The following is a 14,777-nucleotide window of genomic DNA, read 5'->3' as shown; positions in this document are numbered from 1 at the left end:
AACTAAGTCAAACTTGTATGTATGCATTATGATAAGAAAACCAAAACTTACCCAAAACCTTAACAGCAACAAACACAGCCTTCTCTCCTGCAGGACTCTTTACCGACAGGCAGTATTTGCCAGAGTCGTTACGGGTACTGTCAGGGATGATCAGGAAGGTCATGGTGTCGATGAGGTCGACTTTTCCCTTCCTGACCACGTTGTCAATGCCCATCCTTCTCCAAGTGACCTCGGGATGTGGTCTACCTCTGATGGTGGCACATAGTCTGATGGGACAGCCAGCTCTCACCGTCAAGCCCTTCTTCAGGTTGGCGTCCAATTCTAACTCTGGCGCCTCTGTTGGAAGGAACAGTGAAAGTGTCAGATTGATGTTGCAAATACGGATCACATCTTAATATAAATCTGCAGTTCCTCCTCCATGTTAATGAGTGGAGAGCTGAATTATATGGGAAAATACTTCCATGCATTTTTTTTTAACCGATATTGTGATTGTTATTCAGTATGCCATTTTTAAAGTTCCTAATCTTCTGTGTTATTCACTGTAGACAAGCAATACATCATTCTATAGTGGCCAACCCATTATTGGATAAAGTCAGGTTACATGTTATGATGAAATGAGATGAATTGAAGTGTGAATTGTGTGTGAATTCCCTCACAGTAAAATATTATAACTTTAACTTTTAACATGTTATATATAATATTATGCCTCCAGGACTAAAGTTAGATGCTCCTTGATAAAAAGCTATTCAAATTCAATGAAGTCCTCACCTAGAATATCCTTGGGGATCACAGCACCCTCTAGGTTGCAGGGCTGGCTCATGCCGACCTGGTTTTGGGCCGACACTCTGAATTCATATGTAAGGTTGTCATCCAGACTTGTGACTGTGTAGTCGCACACGACCAGCTGAGCAGCCACATTGCATCTCTTCCAACCATCTTCTCCTTTCTTGGTTCCTTGAGCCTTTATCTCCACAACGTAGCCAATGAGGGGTGCTCCACCATCTGACACAGGTTTGGTCCAGCCCAGGGAGATAGAGGTCTTGGTGCTGTCCGTGACCTTTAAGTTGGTAGGAGGTGCCGGAGGCTCTGTAAATAAACATGAGGATGTGTTATAATGAAGCCATGCATTTTGTCTAAAGCAATCCCACCATGACCCTTGTAAACAAACAGATGAACACAACAGAAACATTATCATTGATTACATACCAACTGTGTCCTTGGCAGTGATGGCACGTGAAGGCTTGCTTGGATTACCAATGCCAATTTCATTGACAGCCTTTACTCTGTATTGGTAGTCATGGAGGGGCAGGAGTCCAGTAACTGTAAAACGTGTTGTAGGAATTGGATCCTTGTTGACAGGAGACCACCTCACTGCATGCTCTTCCCTCTTCTCCAACAGATAGCCTGTGATTGGCTTTCCGCCATCTCTCTCGGGTTCAGACCACTGCACAGTCATCTCCTCCTTGGCAATCTTGGTCACCTCTGGTGTCTCAGGAGCACCAGGTACACTGAACTGGGTGCCAGCGACAATAGCTTCACTCTCCACTGCAGGGCCAGGACCCATTTTATTCTCAGCCCGAACTCTGAAGATATACTCATTGCCCTCAATAAGACGGGTGACATTAGCTTTATTGGTAATGACAGCATTGGAGTGGACAGACCAGACTCCTCTCTTGGTGTCACATTTCTCAATAATGTAGTTGTAGATATCACAGCCACCATCATCTTCTGGGACTTCCCAGGCTAAATGGCACCTGTCTATGGTGATACCAGACACCTTGAGATCGCTGATGGGGCCAGGTCTATCCAGAACATTGACTTTAGCATGAGCAGATGCGGTTCCTGCACTGTTGGAGGCAGTAACAACATATTTACCACTGTCAGTGCGCCTGGCGGCAGTAAGCAGAAGCTTTGAGAAGTCAGCACCAGTTTCAAGCTGAAGCCTGAGGCCCTTCCTAAGCTCTTTTGGGTTCTCATCTTTGGTCCATTTGACATCAGGCTGGGGTTTGCCCTTCACTGTTGCCTCGATAGGAACGGAGTCTCCGGCCTTGACCACAAGTGTTCCATCCAGTTTTATCTTGACTTCAGGCTCCACAAGCTGTTCCTTAACCAGGACTTCCGCTGTGGTCACCCAGTTACTCTCGCCTCCCTCATTCTTAGTCTGAACTCTGAACTGGTAGATCTGGTTTTCAATGCACCTGTCAGCCATGAAGTAAGTCTCCTTGATTGCACCCTTGTGAAGCCTCTCCCACTCCTCAGCCTCCTTTGGCTTCTTCTCAACATGATAAGCCAGGTTACGACTTCCACCATCATTGTCTGGCTTCCTCCACTTGAGGAAGCAGAATGTCTTGCCAATCTCAGAAATTTGGAAGTCAAGGGGTTCGCCAGGCTTCTCAATGGGATCAACTGCCAGCACGGGTGTCTTGGTCTCTGTGGATGGACCAGCACCAATCTTGTTCTCTGCGCTGACACGGAAGAAGTACTCAAGCCCTTCAGTAAGAGGGGCCTTTATCGTACGCTTGGTGCAGTCATTGGAGACCACAGTCCATGCCCTCTGGCTGGGCTGACGGCACTCAATAATGTACTGAGTGATCTCAGTGCCTCCGTTGTCCTCAGGGTTCTCCCAGGACACCATGCATGAGTGCTTGGTTGCATAGGCCACTCTCAGGTTCTGGCAAGGTCCTGGTGTATCCAGGACATTGACAATAATGGTGGCCTGTGCCTGTCCACTACTGTTCTTGGCATTAATTGCATATTTACCATAGTCTGACCTAACTGCATCATTGATGACCAGTTCACACAGAGGGTAGTTGTTGTTCATCTCAAAGCGCTTGTCTCGGGATAAGACCCTGGCATCCTTGGTCCATGTGATCTCTGGGTCTGGTCTGCCCTTCACCCTGGTGATCAAACTTATGATCTGACCTGCCCTGACTGTCAGAGAGTCGCGGCAGGACACATCAACAACAACGTCAGGGGGCACCAGGATGTCCTTTGCTAAGATAGTTTCAGCCAGGTCCCTGGGTTCACTGTCTCCAACCTTGTTGGTGGCTCTCACACGAATTCTGTACTCCATTCCTTCAAAGAGGCCTGGCACTCTGTAGGCACATATCTTGATAAGGTCCTTGTTGATTCTGTCCCACTGGGCAGATCCTGACTTTTGAATCTCAACCACATAGCCCAGAATAGGACTTCCTCCGTCTCTCGTAGGCTTGGTCCAACAGATGTCAGCATAGGACTTGCTCCAGTCCTTCAGTTTGAGATTGCCAGGGGGTCCAGGTTTGGTGATGGCACGAGTGGCCTTGATGGGGTCAGATGTGGGAGAAGGCTCACTGATTCCAGCAACGTTCTCAGCGAACACTCTAAACTCGTAGCTATTGCCTTCAAACAGACCTGAGACTCTGTATCTGAGGTCCAGCACAGGAGTTTTGTTGACACGGATCCACTTTCCTGTCATTTCTCTGCGTTCAATCACATATCCACTGATGGGGGTGCCTCCATCGTAGTCAGGTAGGGTCCATTCCACTGTCACAGCATTCTCAGTGATATCAGAGCACTCTGGAAGGCCTGGTGGACCAGGAGGGTTAAACATGTGCTTGGCAATAGTGGGAGGACTCTCAAGCGCTGCACCAATGCCAATCTTGTTCTCTGCACGGACACGGACAATGTACTCACGGCCCTTCTCCAGCCTGGACACCTTGGCTTTGGTGCTAGTTCCACTGGAGCTAACAACAGACCAGGGCTCCCATGACTTCTTCACATCCCTCTTTTCAACCACATAGTTGGTGATGGGCGTGCCACCATCATCCTTGGGTGCCCTCCATTGGATCATCATGTGATCAGGGGTGACCTCTAAGATATTGATGGGTCCGATGGGTGGACCTGGAAGATCAAGCACTGTGACGTGCAGGGCAACAGTCTTGCTGCCTGCAGGATTGGCCACAGTAAGGCTATACTCTCCAGTGTCTCCTCTCTTGCTCTCAGTGATCTTGAGGATGGTGGAAGATCCAACAGTCTCAATGTGATGGCGTCCCTCAGATATAATTTCCTTGTCATCAGTCATCCATTTGGCAGTGGGAATGGGGATGCCTGTCATCTTGGCTGGAAGGACAATAGGATTGCCAGCTTTGACAACAAGACCCTCGATAAGCTTCACATCAACTTCAATAGTTGGTGCCACTGAAAGAGAAAAACAGGAGCAATATTAGAATGTTTTCAGGGCTGTAAATGACAGGTTCAACATTTGAAATAAGAAACATTTCCATAAGTAACGTTTCTTACATGTCTTTTCCTGGCAGGTGATGGGGACAGTAGTGTCAGGACGGCTCACGCCGATGGCGTTCTGAGCCTTGACCCTAAAGCGGTAAGTCTTGCCCTCTGCCAGACCAGTGACATGGGCACGCTCGTAGCTGACAGTCTTGAAGGTGACCCAGTCAGTCTGGCCCTCCTCCTGGTGCTCTACGATGAAGCCAGTGATCTCACTTCCTCCGGTGCGGTCAGGCCACTCCCATTCCAACCACACCTCTGTTTTCTCTGCATCAGTATGGTGCAGGTTTTTGGGTGGGCCAGGAGGATCTGAAATGTGTCCAGGATGGAACAATTCATTGCTGATTATTGGTAGATTTAAAAACCAGAATTATTTAAATCTCGCTGAACACACAAATGAGATTAAATAGAACTATCAGAAACTTTTGATATTCTTAGTGCTCCCAAAATGTTTTGTTTTATAACAGAGTGAAAAAAACCCACTGTACCCCTTTTATTTTGAAGTGCACACACTCTTGAATGACACTGTAGAAAGACATTTTCAAAGACCATGTAACAAAATTATGACTTTTACTCACAAAGAGGATCGACAGCCTTTATTGGTGACTTGGTCACAACATAGGCGCTCCTGCCAAACTGGTTCTCAGCAGCCACCCTGAACATGTACTGAATTCCTTCCATCAGGTACATGGCCATCAGACTCGGCTTCTTATTGGCTGCAGAGACAGGCACCCATTGCTCGGCTGCCACATCCTTCTTTTCCACAATGTAGTGGGAGATGACGGCGCCGCCATTGTCCTCGGGTACCTTCCAAGTCAGGTAGGCAGACTCGCTGGTCACCTCAGAGATCACCAGGTCTCTGGGAGGAGAAGGCTTATCTGGTGGAAACAAAAGAGTAACATTCAAACATCATCACATATCATCTTTACAAACTGTTTGCTTTGTTTGGGACTAATCAAATCCCATATTTGTATCGTTCCACTTACTCAGCACAAGCACGGCAACAGTTGCTGATTTCTTTCCAGCAGCATTCTCCGCAGTGATGGTGTAGTTGCCGGAGTCTGCCCGGACACTCTTGGGGATGAAGACTTTGCTGGTGTCGGGGGTGACAGCAACGGTAATGTGAGAAGGAACGTCACCGTCGTTCTTCTTCCAGCTGACAGTAGGCGTCGGAATACCCTTAATGGTGGCGCTCAAGGTGATGTCAGTGCCCAGCATGGCCAGGTGGTCACGTGCCATGTTGGCGTCCAGCAGCAACTCTGGTGCCTCTGTGTAGGGAATTGGGAAGGAAATCACTGAGTTTAGAAGATTTGAAGTATGCATACACTGGCCAAAAGTAACAGATGATCATTGTGCACATCCTAATTGGAAACATTTTTATATTTAAATATTATCATGTAGTTTGAAATGAAACATGGAAACCTGTATTAAAGTTAAAAACCATTTAGAAAGTGTTTTTAGTGTATTTAGTGTTTTGTTTGCAACCGGATTGCTACTTAGCTAATCAATTAAAATAATTGGCTTTCGAGAAGCCAATTCTTAAACTAAAAAAAATATTTCTGGTGTGATAATTGATGGAATGCATAAGTAAAAGAGTTTAAAAATGAATCCCTTACCCAGTCTGTCATGGACTTTGATGGTCTGTTTGACGTACGAAGGGTCAGATTTGCCGGCGGCGTTGACAGTGAAGATCCTAAAGTTGTACTCGTTACCATCCACCAGGTCCTTTACCACATAGTGGAGGTCGGGGCACTGCTCTGGGGATTCGTTGGCCTGACTCCATTCCACGGCGCCCGGCTTCTGGTACTCAACAAGGTAGCCAAGGATTCGGCCCTTCCCGTCATGACGGGGCAACTTCCACCTCAGGCTGACGGTGTCCTTGGTCTTATCGTAGGCCTCGGGGGTCACTGGAGGGCTGGGACGCACTGTGTGGAAAAAATATTAAAGACTATAGATTATACAGGCAAGTCATCACATTTTTAGGAGACTGGATGTTGTTTTATATTGTATTATAGTTCCATACTATACTTTTTGTAGTATGTATCATGACAGTGTTTACGAGTAGGATTTTAAGTGTTTGCATGTATGAATATCTGAAATGTATTTTGTATGTAGTGCAATTTTAAATACCAAGACACCTCTTAAAGGATAATGCAAATATGAATAATAAATACATTACGCATGACTTTGTGTTGCACTAACCGATGGGATCTTTGGCCAGTATAGGTTTGGAGGGAACACTTGGGTCTCCAGTTCCAAGCTCGTTCTCAGCCATCACCCTGAACTCGTACTCGCAGCCCTCTATCAGGTCCTGGACTCGGAACTGAGTGGCCGGGTACAGCCTGTCTCTTGTGGTTCTTGACCACCTCTTGGCTGCGGGCTCCTTCTTCTCGAGGATATAGTTGGTGATGGGCTTCCCACCGTCGCGAGGCCGGTTCCACAACACCAGAGCATTGGTGCCATACACTTCCCTGACGGTCGGCATCTCAGGGGCCTCTGGGACTCCTGCAGGAGAAAAACAGGTCACTTTTTTATGATACATTTCCAATGCAGACATTACATTTGACTGTTGTCTTTCCATTGCAAGAAAATTCTGAATTGATTTTGTAATAGTAAATAAGTAAGTAAGAGAGTATAAAGTAATAAATAAGTTCAAACATTTTGTGTGTTAACATGATTTTTTCCAAGTAAAAGTCAAATTTACTTAATTCAACACTGAATTTCCTGAAATTGATTTAGGAGAACAGAAAGACGAAAAAAGTAAACGTGTGTCTGCAGGTTGTGTGCAGAACGTACTGAAGATATCTTTGGCTTTCATCTCCTCGGAGTCCAGAGGGTCACTGATGCCATACATGTTCTCAGCAGAGATCCTAATGATGTACTCCTTGCCCTCTGTCAGCTTGGGGATCTGAGAGAAATAAACAACGTGTAAATATCTCTGAACTTCAGCGAGCCCCAATCACTGCGATAAACAATGAGAGTCTTTTGGGGTCAGGTACCAATTTTTGGACTGAACATAACGCAGTTGACTGGAGTTTGGTTTGGACCAACCTTGCATATGGTCTTGGTGGAAGCGGATGTGACTGTGGTCCAGGTGTCTCTGTTGACATCTCTTTTCTCAATGATGTAGTTGGAGACGTCAACGCCGCCGCTGTCCAGAGGAGGTTTCCAGGAGACAACCATGAACTCCCTGTGCACCTCCTCAAACACCACTGGGCCAATAGGAGGAGTTGGACGGTCTGCAGGGAAGAGAGAAACGACGACAGTGTGAGAAAAAGATTTTAGACTTCTACTACCCATCTAATTCAATGATTTAGTTAGTGCAGCTTCATCTTTATTTCTAGCACTTTTAGCTTATGATGCTAGCTTGTATGAGCCCCAATTTCCTCCAGATTTCCCGCTACATACCGACAACTGTGATGTTGCAGACTCCCTTCCTGGATCCGGTACTGTTCTCCACCACGACCACGTATCTGCCGCTGTGCTCGCGCTTTGCCTTCATCAGGCCGAGCGTCATGGTGGTCAGCGTGTTCTTGAACATAATGTGTTTGTCGGCCTTCAGCTCCTCGTCATCTCGGTACCACGTGATCGAGGGAGAAGGTTTGCCGGTGTAGCGGCCCTCAAGCAGGCAGCTCTCGCCCACACGGATGATGATCTTATCGCGGAAGTCCACCTCGATAGTTGGCGGCTCTGTAAGAACAGAAGATGAGGACAACGTCAGGAAATGTGATACACTGAGGATTCTCTTTGAGTTTCTATTTTTCCCTATTTTGTCCCAATAGGAGGAAACAAGTCTCTTTGTGCTTAATTTAACTAAATCTATTTGAGGTCCTCAACTAAATCAGTGATTTGGTTGTTGCATCTTTATCTTTGGTTTCGCTGGCGATACAGGTCGGTCTTATTCAGCGTTTTTTGTAGGCAAACTCTGGACTCCAAATGTTTAATATTGAACATCAAGACCGAGAACTGTGAAGATTAGTCCTGTTAAATTGGAAGGACAACCTTTCAAGACTGGGATCAGGGATACTTTGAGGTTTTTGAACTGAAAGAAAACGAGATAGGCTACTCATAGGTCTAATGGCAGCCTTTTATCACACACTTGGTTGTAAACCAGTTGTAAATGTATTTATCTGATATCCAATTAGTTCAAAAGGTGACTTTGTGGCCGCAACTTTTGTCTTGTCAGAGTTGTCTCGCTAGTTTTTCCTTGGTTGTTCTTGTCTCGTGTAAAATGTAATGTAATTTATTTACTCTATTGTTTTTATTATATATTTTTGTCCTCTGGTCCTCACCCAGTTCATCTCTGCAGGTGATTGGTTTGGTGCAGAAAGATGGCTTGCTGGGTCCGACCTCGTTGACAGCGATGACTCTAAACTCGTAGGAGTCTCCCTCCTTCAGGCCGTCGCAGGTGTACTTCCTCTCCATCAGCCTCTCCTTCGTCACCCTGCTGAACTTGTCTTTCCCGATCATGCGTGCCTCCAGGATGTACATGGTGATCTCTGAACCGCCATCGAACTTGGGTGCCTTCCAGGTGACGCTGACAAGGTCCTTGGTGACCTTGGTGACCTCCAGCTCTTCTGGGCGGTCAGGCACACCTACGGGGAGCACAAACAGACGGTTCTTTGAATCTGAAGGTCTGAACTCATTTACTGATTCCTTCCTGTTCGGTTTTATGCTAAAACTGTTTTGACACACAAAACTCACTGATTGGTTCCTTGGCGATGAGCTCAGCCGCGGTCTCAGTGAAGGGTCCGACGCCGATTGCGTTCTCAGCGGCCACTCTGAAGAAGTAGCCCTTTCCGATGGTGAGGCCATGAACAATGGCGTTCTGCCTGCTAGCTGTGAAGGACACTGAGGTCCAGGCCTTACGCTCGGTCTCGCGCTTTTCAATGACGTAGTGACTGATGGGAGAGCCGCCGTCGTTCTCGGGGAAGAACCAGTTGAGCTTACAGGAATCGGTGCTCAGGTTCTCTGCGGTGAAGGGGATGCCGACCGCCCCGGGGACGTCTGAGGGAGAACAAAATTGCGTTTTACTCAAAAAGATAATAAATACTCAAGAGTCTTTTGATGGAGTCTCATTTTGGCAAGAAAACTGTATTTTTACCCAAAACTTCCACAGTGATGTTCTTCGTCTTCTCCCCGCCAGCGTTCTTGGCGGTCAGCGTGTAGACGCCGAGGTGCCTCCTGGTGCACGGTTTGATGACAAGAGAGGAGCTGATGGCTGTCGTCTCCACTTTAGCATCAGGAGGAAGCGCAGCTCCATCTCTGCTCCAGGTGACGTCTGGGGTCGGCTGGCCCGACACATAGGCGATGATACGGATCACACCGCCGGCGTGGACCACCATCCTCTCCTTCATGGAAGCGTCCAGGTCGACCTCAGGAGCAACTAGGGGGAGAGAAATTTGACGTTACAGTCCGCCTGTTCCAACCAATCTGGATCAATAGCCCTGAAATGTCACGTTGTTGAGAGAACCATTGTTTGATTTGGGAGAAAGGTGTAACCGTCTTTCAGGGCGACTCACTCATTCTGTCGTTGACCTCGAGCACCTCTGGGACTTCTCCTGGCTCGCTTTTACCGGCAACATTGAAGGCGGTCACTCTGAACTTGTATTTGCCACCAGTCTTCAGACCGGGGATCACAAAGCGGGTGCCGCGGATTTCGGTTTCCTTTGCCTGCAAAACACAAAGCTCTTAAGCACATATCCATCTCTATCGATCAACGATATGATGATAAAGATAATACGACTGATTCCCTCTCACCTTGACCCAGGCCTCGGTGCCCTCCTCCTTGTACTCCACCCAATAACCGATGATCTTGGAGCCTCCATCCTTTAGGGGAGGGATCCAAACCAGGTCCACCGTGGACCTTGTCCAATCAGCGACCTTCGGGGTGGGAGGAGAGGGCGGGGCTACAGAAGGAGACAGAGAGACGGTGAACTACTCTGTGTGCGTCTAAAGTCGACAAACTTGTGTGATATCAGCGTGTAACTCTTACAGATGGGGTCTCTGGCGAAGATGGGGTCTGTAGGGGGGCTGGCGAGTCCCGGTCCTGCGGCGTTAATGGCGGTTACTCTGAACAGGTACTGTGAGCCCTCAATGAGTCCGGTCACCGCGAATGACTCGCCCATGCCCATGGGACGGATGGGGTCGCGGGTGACACGGGTCCAGCGTTTGCCCGTCGTCTCTTTACGCTCCAGCCAGTAGCCGGTGATCGGAGTGCCGCCGTCGTCTTCAGGCTCCTCCCAGCTAACGGTCATGGAGTCCATGGTGATGGCGCTGACCGTCGGCTTCTCACACTGACCGGGCGGGGCTGTGGGGGTGGGGGGGGGGGGGGGGCAGAAATGATCGAAGGTTAGATGATCGGGAACAGAGCGAGATGGCTACAGCTGGAGGACCAACAGTGGGTTGTTGAACAGAGAGCAGCAAGTAGACGTGTCCGTAAAATCACTATTCCACTGAAGGCAACAACGCTAGCCGATATTATCCATCTGCCCCAAGCCCCTGTCACAAGGGACTTGTGTCAAGTGAGGGTCTGCAGCTGGATGCTACTCGCGCTAGCACGCAAACTTAACATCAATGAATTTAGAGGCGGTCCTTAACGAACGTAACCCCAGCCTCGACTGTAGCGTCTGTTCTGTGCGCCTTATAATGTGGTGCGCCTTATATGTGAAAAAAGTCTCAAAATAAGCCATTCATTGAAGGTGCGCCTTATAGTGCGGAAAATACGGTAATCAACAAATACTGTATATGCTGCTGCTGCTGCTGTGTTAACACACCTTCTCAACTTAACTGAGCATCCGTGAGTGAAATGATGATTTCAGATCATATAGCATCATATTTAAGATCAGGTCAAAGACTGTCGGACGTATTTAACATTATGTTCAATGAGAATCCTTTTAAACCGTGACTCACTGCAGAGGTTTCTGGCGACCTCGGGATCGCTGTCCAGCGGGTCTCCGACTCCGTACTTGTTCTGGGCCATGATGCGGAACACGTACTCGTGTCCCTCCATCAGGTTCTCCACCGTCCAGATTCGTTCCTTGGGCTCGGTAGTGACCATCACCCAGGTGTTCCTGCCGGCCACGCGCCTCCAGATGACGTAGTTTGTGACTTTGGAGCCGCCGTCATCCTTCGGCGGCAGCCAGGACAGCGTGATCCTCTCTGATCCGATCTCCTCAAACTTAATGGGAGCAGAGGGCGCACCGGGGCGGCCTGAAAAAAATGAATAAACAAGTTTAGAAGACAGATATTATCCAGGTGAATCACACCTGTAGGTTTATTTTCATGATTCATATTCCTCGACTCAAAAGTGTATTATTAATTATTTCTTTAAATGTTTAGTCCGTACCGAGCACGTTGAGCCTCATCTCCTTGGAGGCCTTGCCGAAGATGTTGGAGGCCACCAGCGTGTACAGGCCGGTGTCGGGACGTTTGCCTTGCTGGATGAGCAGCGTGCACTTGTCATCAGACACGATCTTGTTGATGTGCTCGTCGTACTGAACCTCCACCTTGTCGTCGGGCTTCAGGGGCGGAGCCTTGTACCAGGTGAGCGTGGGGAATGGACAGCCGCGGAGCTTGGCCACGATGCTGATGTCGGAGCCCTGCTCGACCTCCATGAACTCATCCAGCTTGATGGACGGAGCGCCTGCAGCGTAAAATAAGGAGATTATGACACATTTCTATGGATGAACACAGGTTGAAAGGAATCAAAGAGAGAAAACACATCAAGAACTTGGATCAAGAACCTAAAAAAATATATCAAACTAGAGCTAAAACGTCAAGATGGGCAATAAATTAGTTCAATATTGAGTGAGAAATAAAAAAATTAAAGATTTCTGAGTGCAGATATTGAGTGAGAAACAGATTTAAAACATAACAGCTCAAATCTGAGCAGGAGAAGTGGAAATATCCAGACTTTTAGTCCAAAAACATTGGATCCTACATTTCCCATAATGCAGCTGACTGGTGTCTTTCATCAGAACCCCCACCCCCACCCCTGCCCCCGCTGACAGTGCTGGTCTTACAGGTCTGGTCCTGGACGACGACGGGTCCAACTGTGGTCGAAGGTCGGCTGGGACCGGCTTTGTTGTACGCCATCACTCTGAACTCGTACTCGTCTCCCTCCGTCAGGTCCTCCACCTTGAAGCTGGTGGTGTCCACGTCTCTCCTGTTACACCTGAAGGTCACAGACGGGGAAACGTTCAAGCCACCGATAAAAAAACAAAGAAAACCTCGATACAGGAAATGTTTTAGAAGGGAAGGAAGATGCCAGAGAGCCTCATGTCTAACTAACTCTGTATTTCAAGCCTTTATGATACAGAAAGGAAGTGGGTTGAGAGAGAGGGGGTGACATGCAGCAAAGGGCTTAAGGTCGGTGTTGAACCCGCGGCGGCTGCCTCAAGGACCTTCAGCCTCTTGAGTCGACTGCTTCTAACCACTGTTCCACCGGCCGCCCCTAACTAACCCCGTTAAGAACATCAAATGACGGTTTACCTCCTCCAGGACTCCTCCTTATGGGTGCTGCTGGCCTCCCAGCACAGCATATCCACGCTGTAGTGGGTGACGGGTGAACCGCCGTCGTTCCTCGGAGCCTTCCAGGTCAAATGTACCGTGGTCTTCCTCACGCTCTTGATCTTCAACCTCGTTGGAGGATCGGGAGGATCTGCGGACACGACGGATAAATGTAAGATCAAACCGCTGCACATTAAATATATATTCCTTTCGCTGTGAGATTCAGAGATGAACTGTAGTATAACGTTGTTTATTGAATAATTTGTTCGGTAACAACCACATTTGTGGACTGGTAATGATTGTTAAGCCTCTTGTTTGAGTTATAAATGAAGCACGATGATAAAAGTACAGAAGAACACATAATGAAAGAGAGTAGACGTACTGATTGGGTCTCTGGCTTTGGTGCCATCAGTGGTCTCGACGAACGGGCTGAACCCGAAGCAGTTCTCGGCCCTGATGCGGAACAGGTACTCCTCACCGTTGATCAGGTCTGGAACCACCAGAGACTGAGCGGCACAGGCCGGGTTCACCTGGAAGAACGAGATCAGGGGTCAGGGGTCGGACTTTGCACGTGAGCAGCAATAGTGGGTTACTGTTTAATGGATTATCCGGATTACAAAGTGCAGGTGTGGGGTCGTACCTTGGTCCAGGCTTTGCCGTGCACCGTCTTCTTCTCGATGAAGTAGCTCTTCACTATCGCTCCTCCGTCGCACGCCGGAGGTTTCCAGCTGAGTCGGCAGGTTCCCCTCGTTACGTCGCTGACCTTCAGGTCCCTTGGAGGTCCAGGCAGGTCTGCGAAACCAAAGAAACAAGACTGTGAAGTAATAACCCGCCAGATGTCTTCATTTTTTATCTTAGGGCGCACTCACACTGTCCTTCCGCACCGGGCCAAAACAGGTTTTTCGGGTCAAGCCTAGTGCGTTTGACCAGTGTGAGTGCAACCGCTCCGCGCATAACTGTGGCCAGCTGGCTGTCCACGGCCCGTTGGGAGAGGTGGGCTTTTGTAGAGCACGTTTGCACATGTACGAGCATGAGCGTGTGCACGTGTATGAGCACGAGGCCTACGGTGGTTGTGAGGTAATTTCCTGTGCGCTTGTTGGAACATAGAAGAAAGAAGGAGGGACCATGCGCGGACATTTAAAACAATGGCGCCGAAAGGTTCACGCTGGTGTGATGCGGAGGTGTTTACTGCAGATTTGGTCGATGAAAAGATTCAAAAACAGTCGACAAGACGCACAAAAACTCTGAGGTCTACGGAAAGATCTGGAAACAAAGTCACGCATCACCATGACGTCATCAATGCGTGTGACGTGTTACGGCGTGATGACGTATAGGCAGCAAGAAGCATTCTCCGAGGCCCAGGTAGTGTGAGTACAAACGGGCCTGGAGGGGGGGACAAGGACCCTAAAGCACGGGGCGCGGGGCGGACGCACAGTTTGAATGCGCCCTAAGTCTTTAAGCACATCGTCAGGAGGACGCAACAATACATATTAAATGTGACAAAAACAACCTTTGAATCTTTACGTACCGAGCACGTTGACTCTGATTTTGACCACCTTGTGTCCGGCGACGCTCTCAGCGTTGATGATGAATCTGCCGCTGTGGTTCATTTTGCACTCCGGGACCACGAGCACCCAGGTCTTGTCGGTGGAGTGAATCTGAAAGGGAAAGCATGACAATTTTACACGTGTTGTATTTAATTTTTTAAAAACCATAATAGTTCTTACAGTTGTTATTCCAACTAAGGCATGATTCGCTTATTACGCAGTTATATAGAGACTGTGACTGTTAAATTAAGTTATATAAAGTCTGTGACTGTTAAATTAAGTTATATAACCCAGACTGTGACTGTTAAATTAAGTTAAATAACCCAGACTGTGACTGTTAAATTAAGTTATATAAAGTCTGTGACTGTTAAATTAAGTTATATAAAGTCTGTGACTGTTAAATTAAGTTATATAACCCAGACTGTGACTGTTATATTAAGTTATATAACCCAGACT

The 14,777-nt window shown here is 47.9% G+C and overlaps 1 protein-coding gene across 26 annotated transcripts in view; it reads right to left on the bottom strand.

Moving 5' to 3' along the window:
• The window catches only part of ttn.1 (titin, tandem duplicate 1), a 188,754-nt gene that overhangs the window by 54,470 nt on the left and 119,507 nt on the right, over positions 1–14,777 (bottom strand). For all 26 annotated transcript variants that reach the window (XM_083921679.1, XM_083921699.1, XM_083921701.1 and 23 more), the window contains 24 exons: positions 14,303–14,432; positions 13,415–13,566; positions 13,157–13,304; positions 12,757–12,925; positions 12,288–12,439; positions 11,612–11,908; positions 11,176–11,475; positions 10,259–10,573; positions 10,024–10,172; positions 9,786–9,936; positions 9,368–9,649; positions 8,968–9,270; positions 8,556–8,858; positions 7,672–7,953; positions 7,315–7,502; positions 7,060–7,171; positions 6,466–6,768; positions 5,880–6,188; positions 5,250–5,531; positions 4,842–5,141; positions 4,279–4,572; positions 1,207–4,176; positions 769–1,086; positions 52–336 (listed from right to left, as the gene is read on the bottom strand). In XM_083921679.1, coding sequence (XP_083777805.1) covers positions 52–336; positions 769–1,086; positions 1,207–4,176; positions 4,279–4,572; positions 4,842–5,141; positions 5,250–5,531; positions 5,880–6,188; positions 6,466–6,768; positions 7,060–7,171; positions 7,315–7,502; positions 7,672–7,953; positions 8,556–8,858; positions 8,968–9,270; positions 9,368–9,649; positions 9,786–9,936; positions 10,024–10,172; positions 10,259–10,573; positions 11,176–11,475; positions 11,612–11,908; positions 12,288–12,439; positions 12,757–12,925; positions 13,157–13,304; positions 13,415–13,566; positions 14,303–14,432 — 8,494 coding nt within the window. The remainder of the gene's footprint in view (positions 1–51; positions 337–768; positions 1,087–1,206; positions 4,177–4,278; positions 4,573–4,841; positions 5,142–5,249; positions 5,532–5,879; positions 6,189–6,465; positions 6,769–7,059; positions 7,172–7,314; positions 7,503–7,671; positions 7,954–8,555; positions 8,859–8,967; positions 9,271–9,367; positions 9,650–9,785; positions 9,937–10,023; positions 10,173–10,258; positions 10,574–11,175; positions 11,476–11,611; positions 11,909–12,287; positions 12,440–12,756; positions 12,926–13,156; positions 13,305–13,414; positions 13,567–14,302; positions 14,433–14,777) is intronic.

This window comes from Echiichthys vipera (genome assembly GCF_963691815.1).
Source record: "Echiichthys vipera genome assembly, chromosome: 10".
Classification (NCBI taxonomy): domain Eukaryota; kingdom Metazoa; phylum Chordata; class Actinopteri; order Perciformes; family Trachinidae; genus Echiichthys; species Echiichthys vipera.
This window is presented reverse-complemented; position numbering and strand designations above follow the sequence as displayed.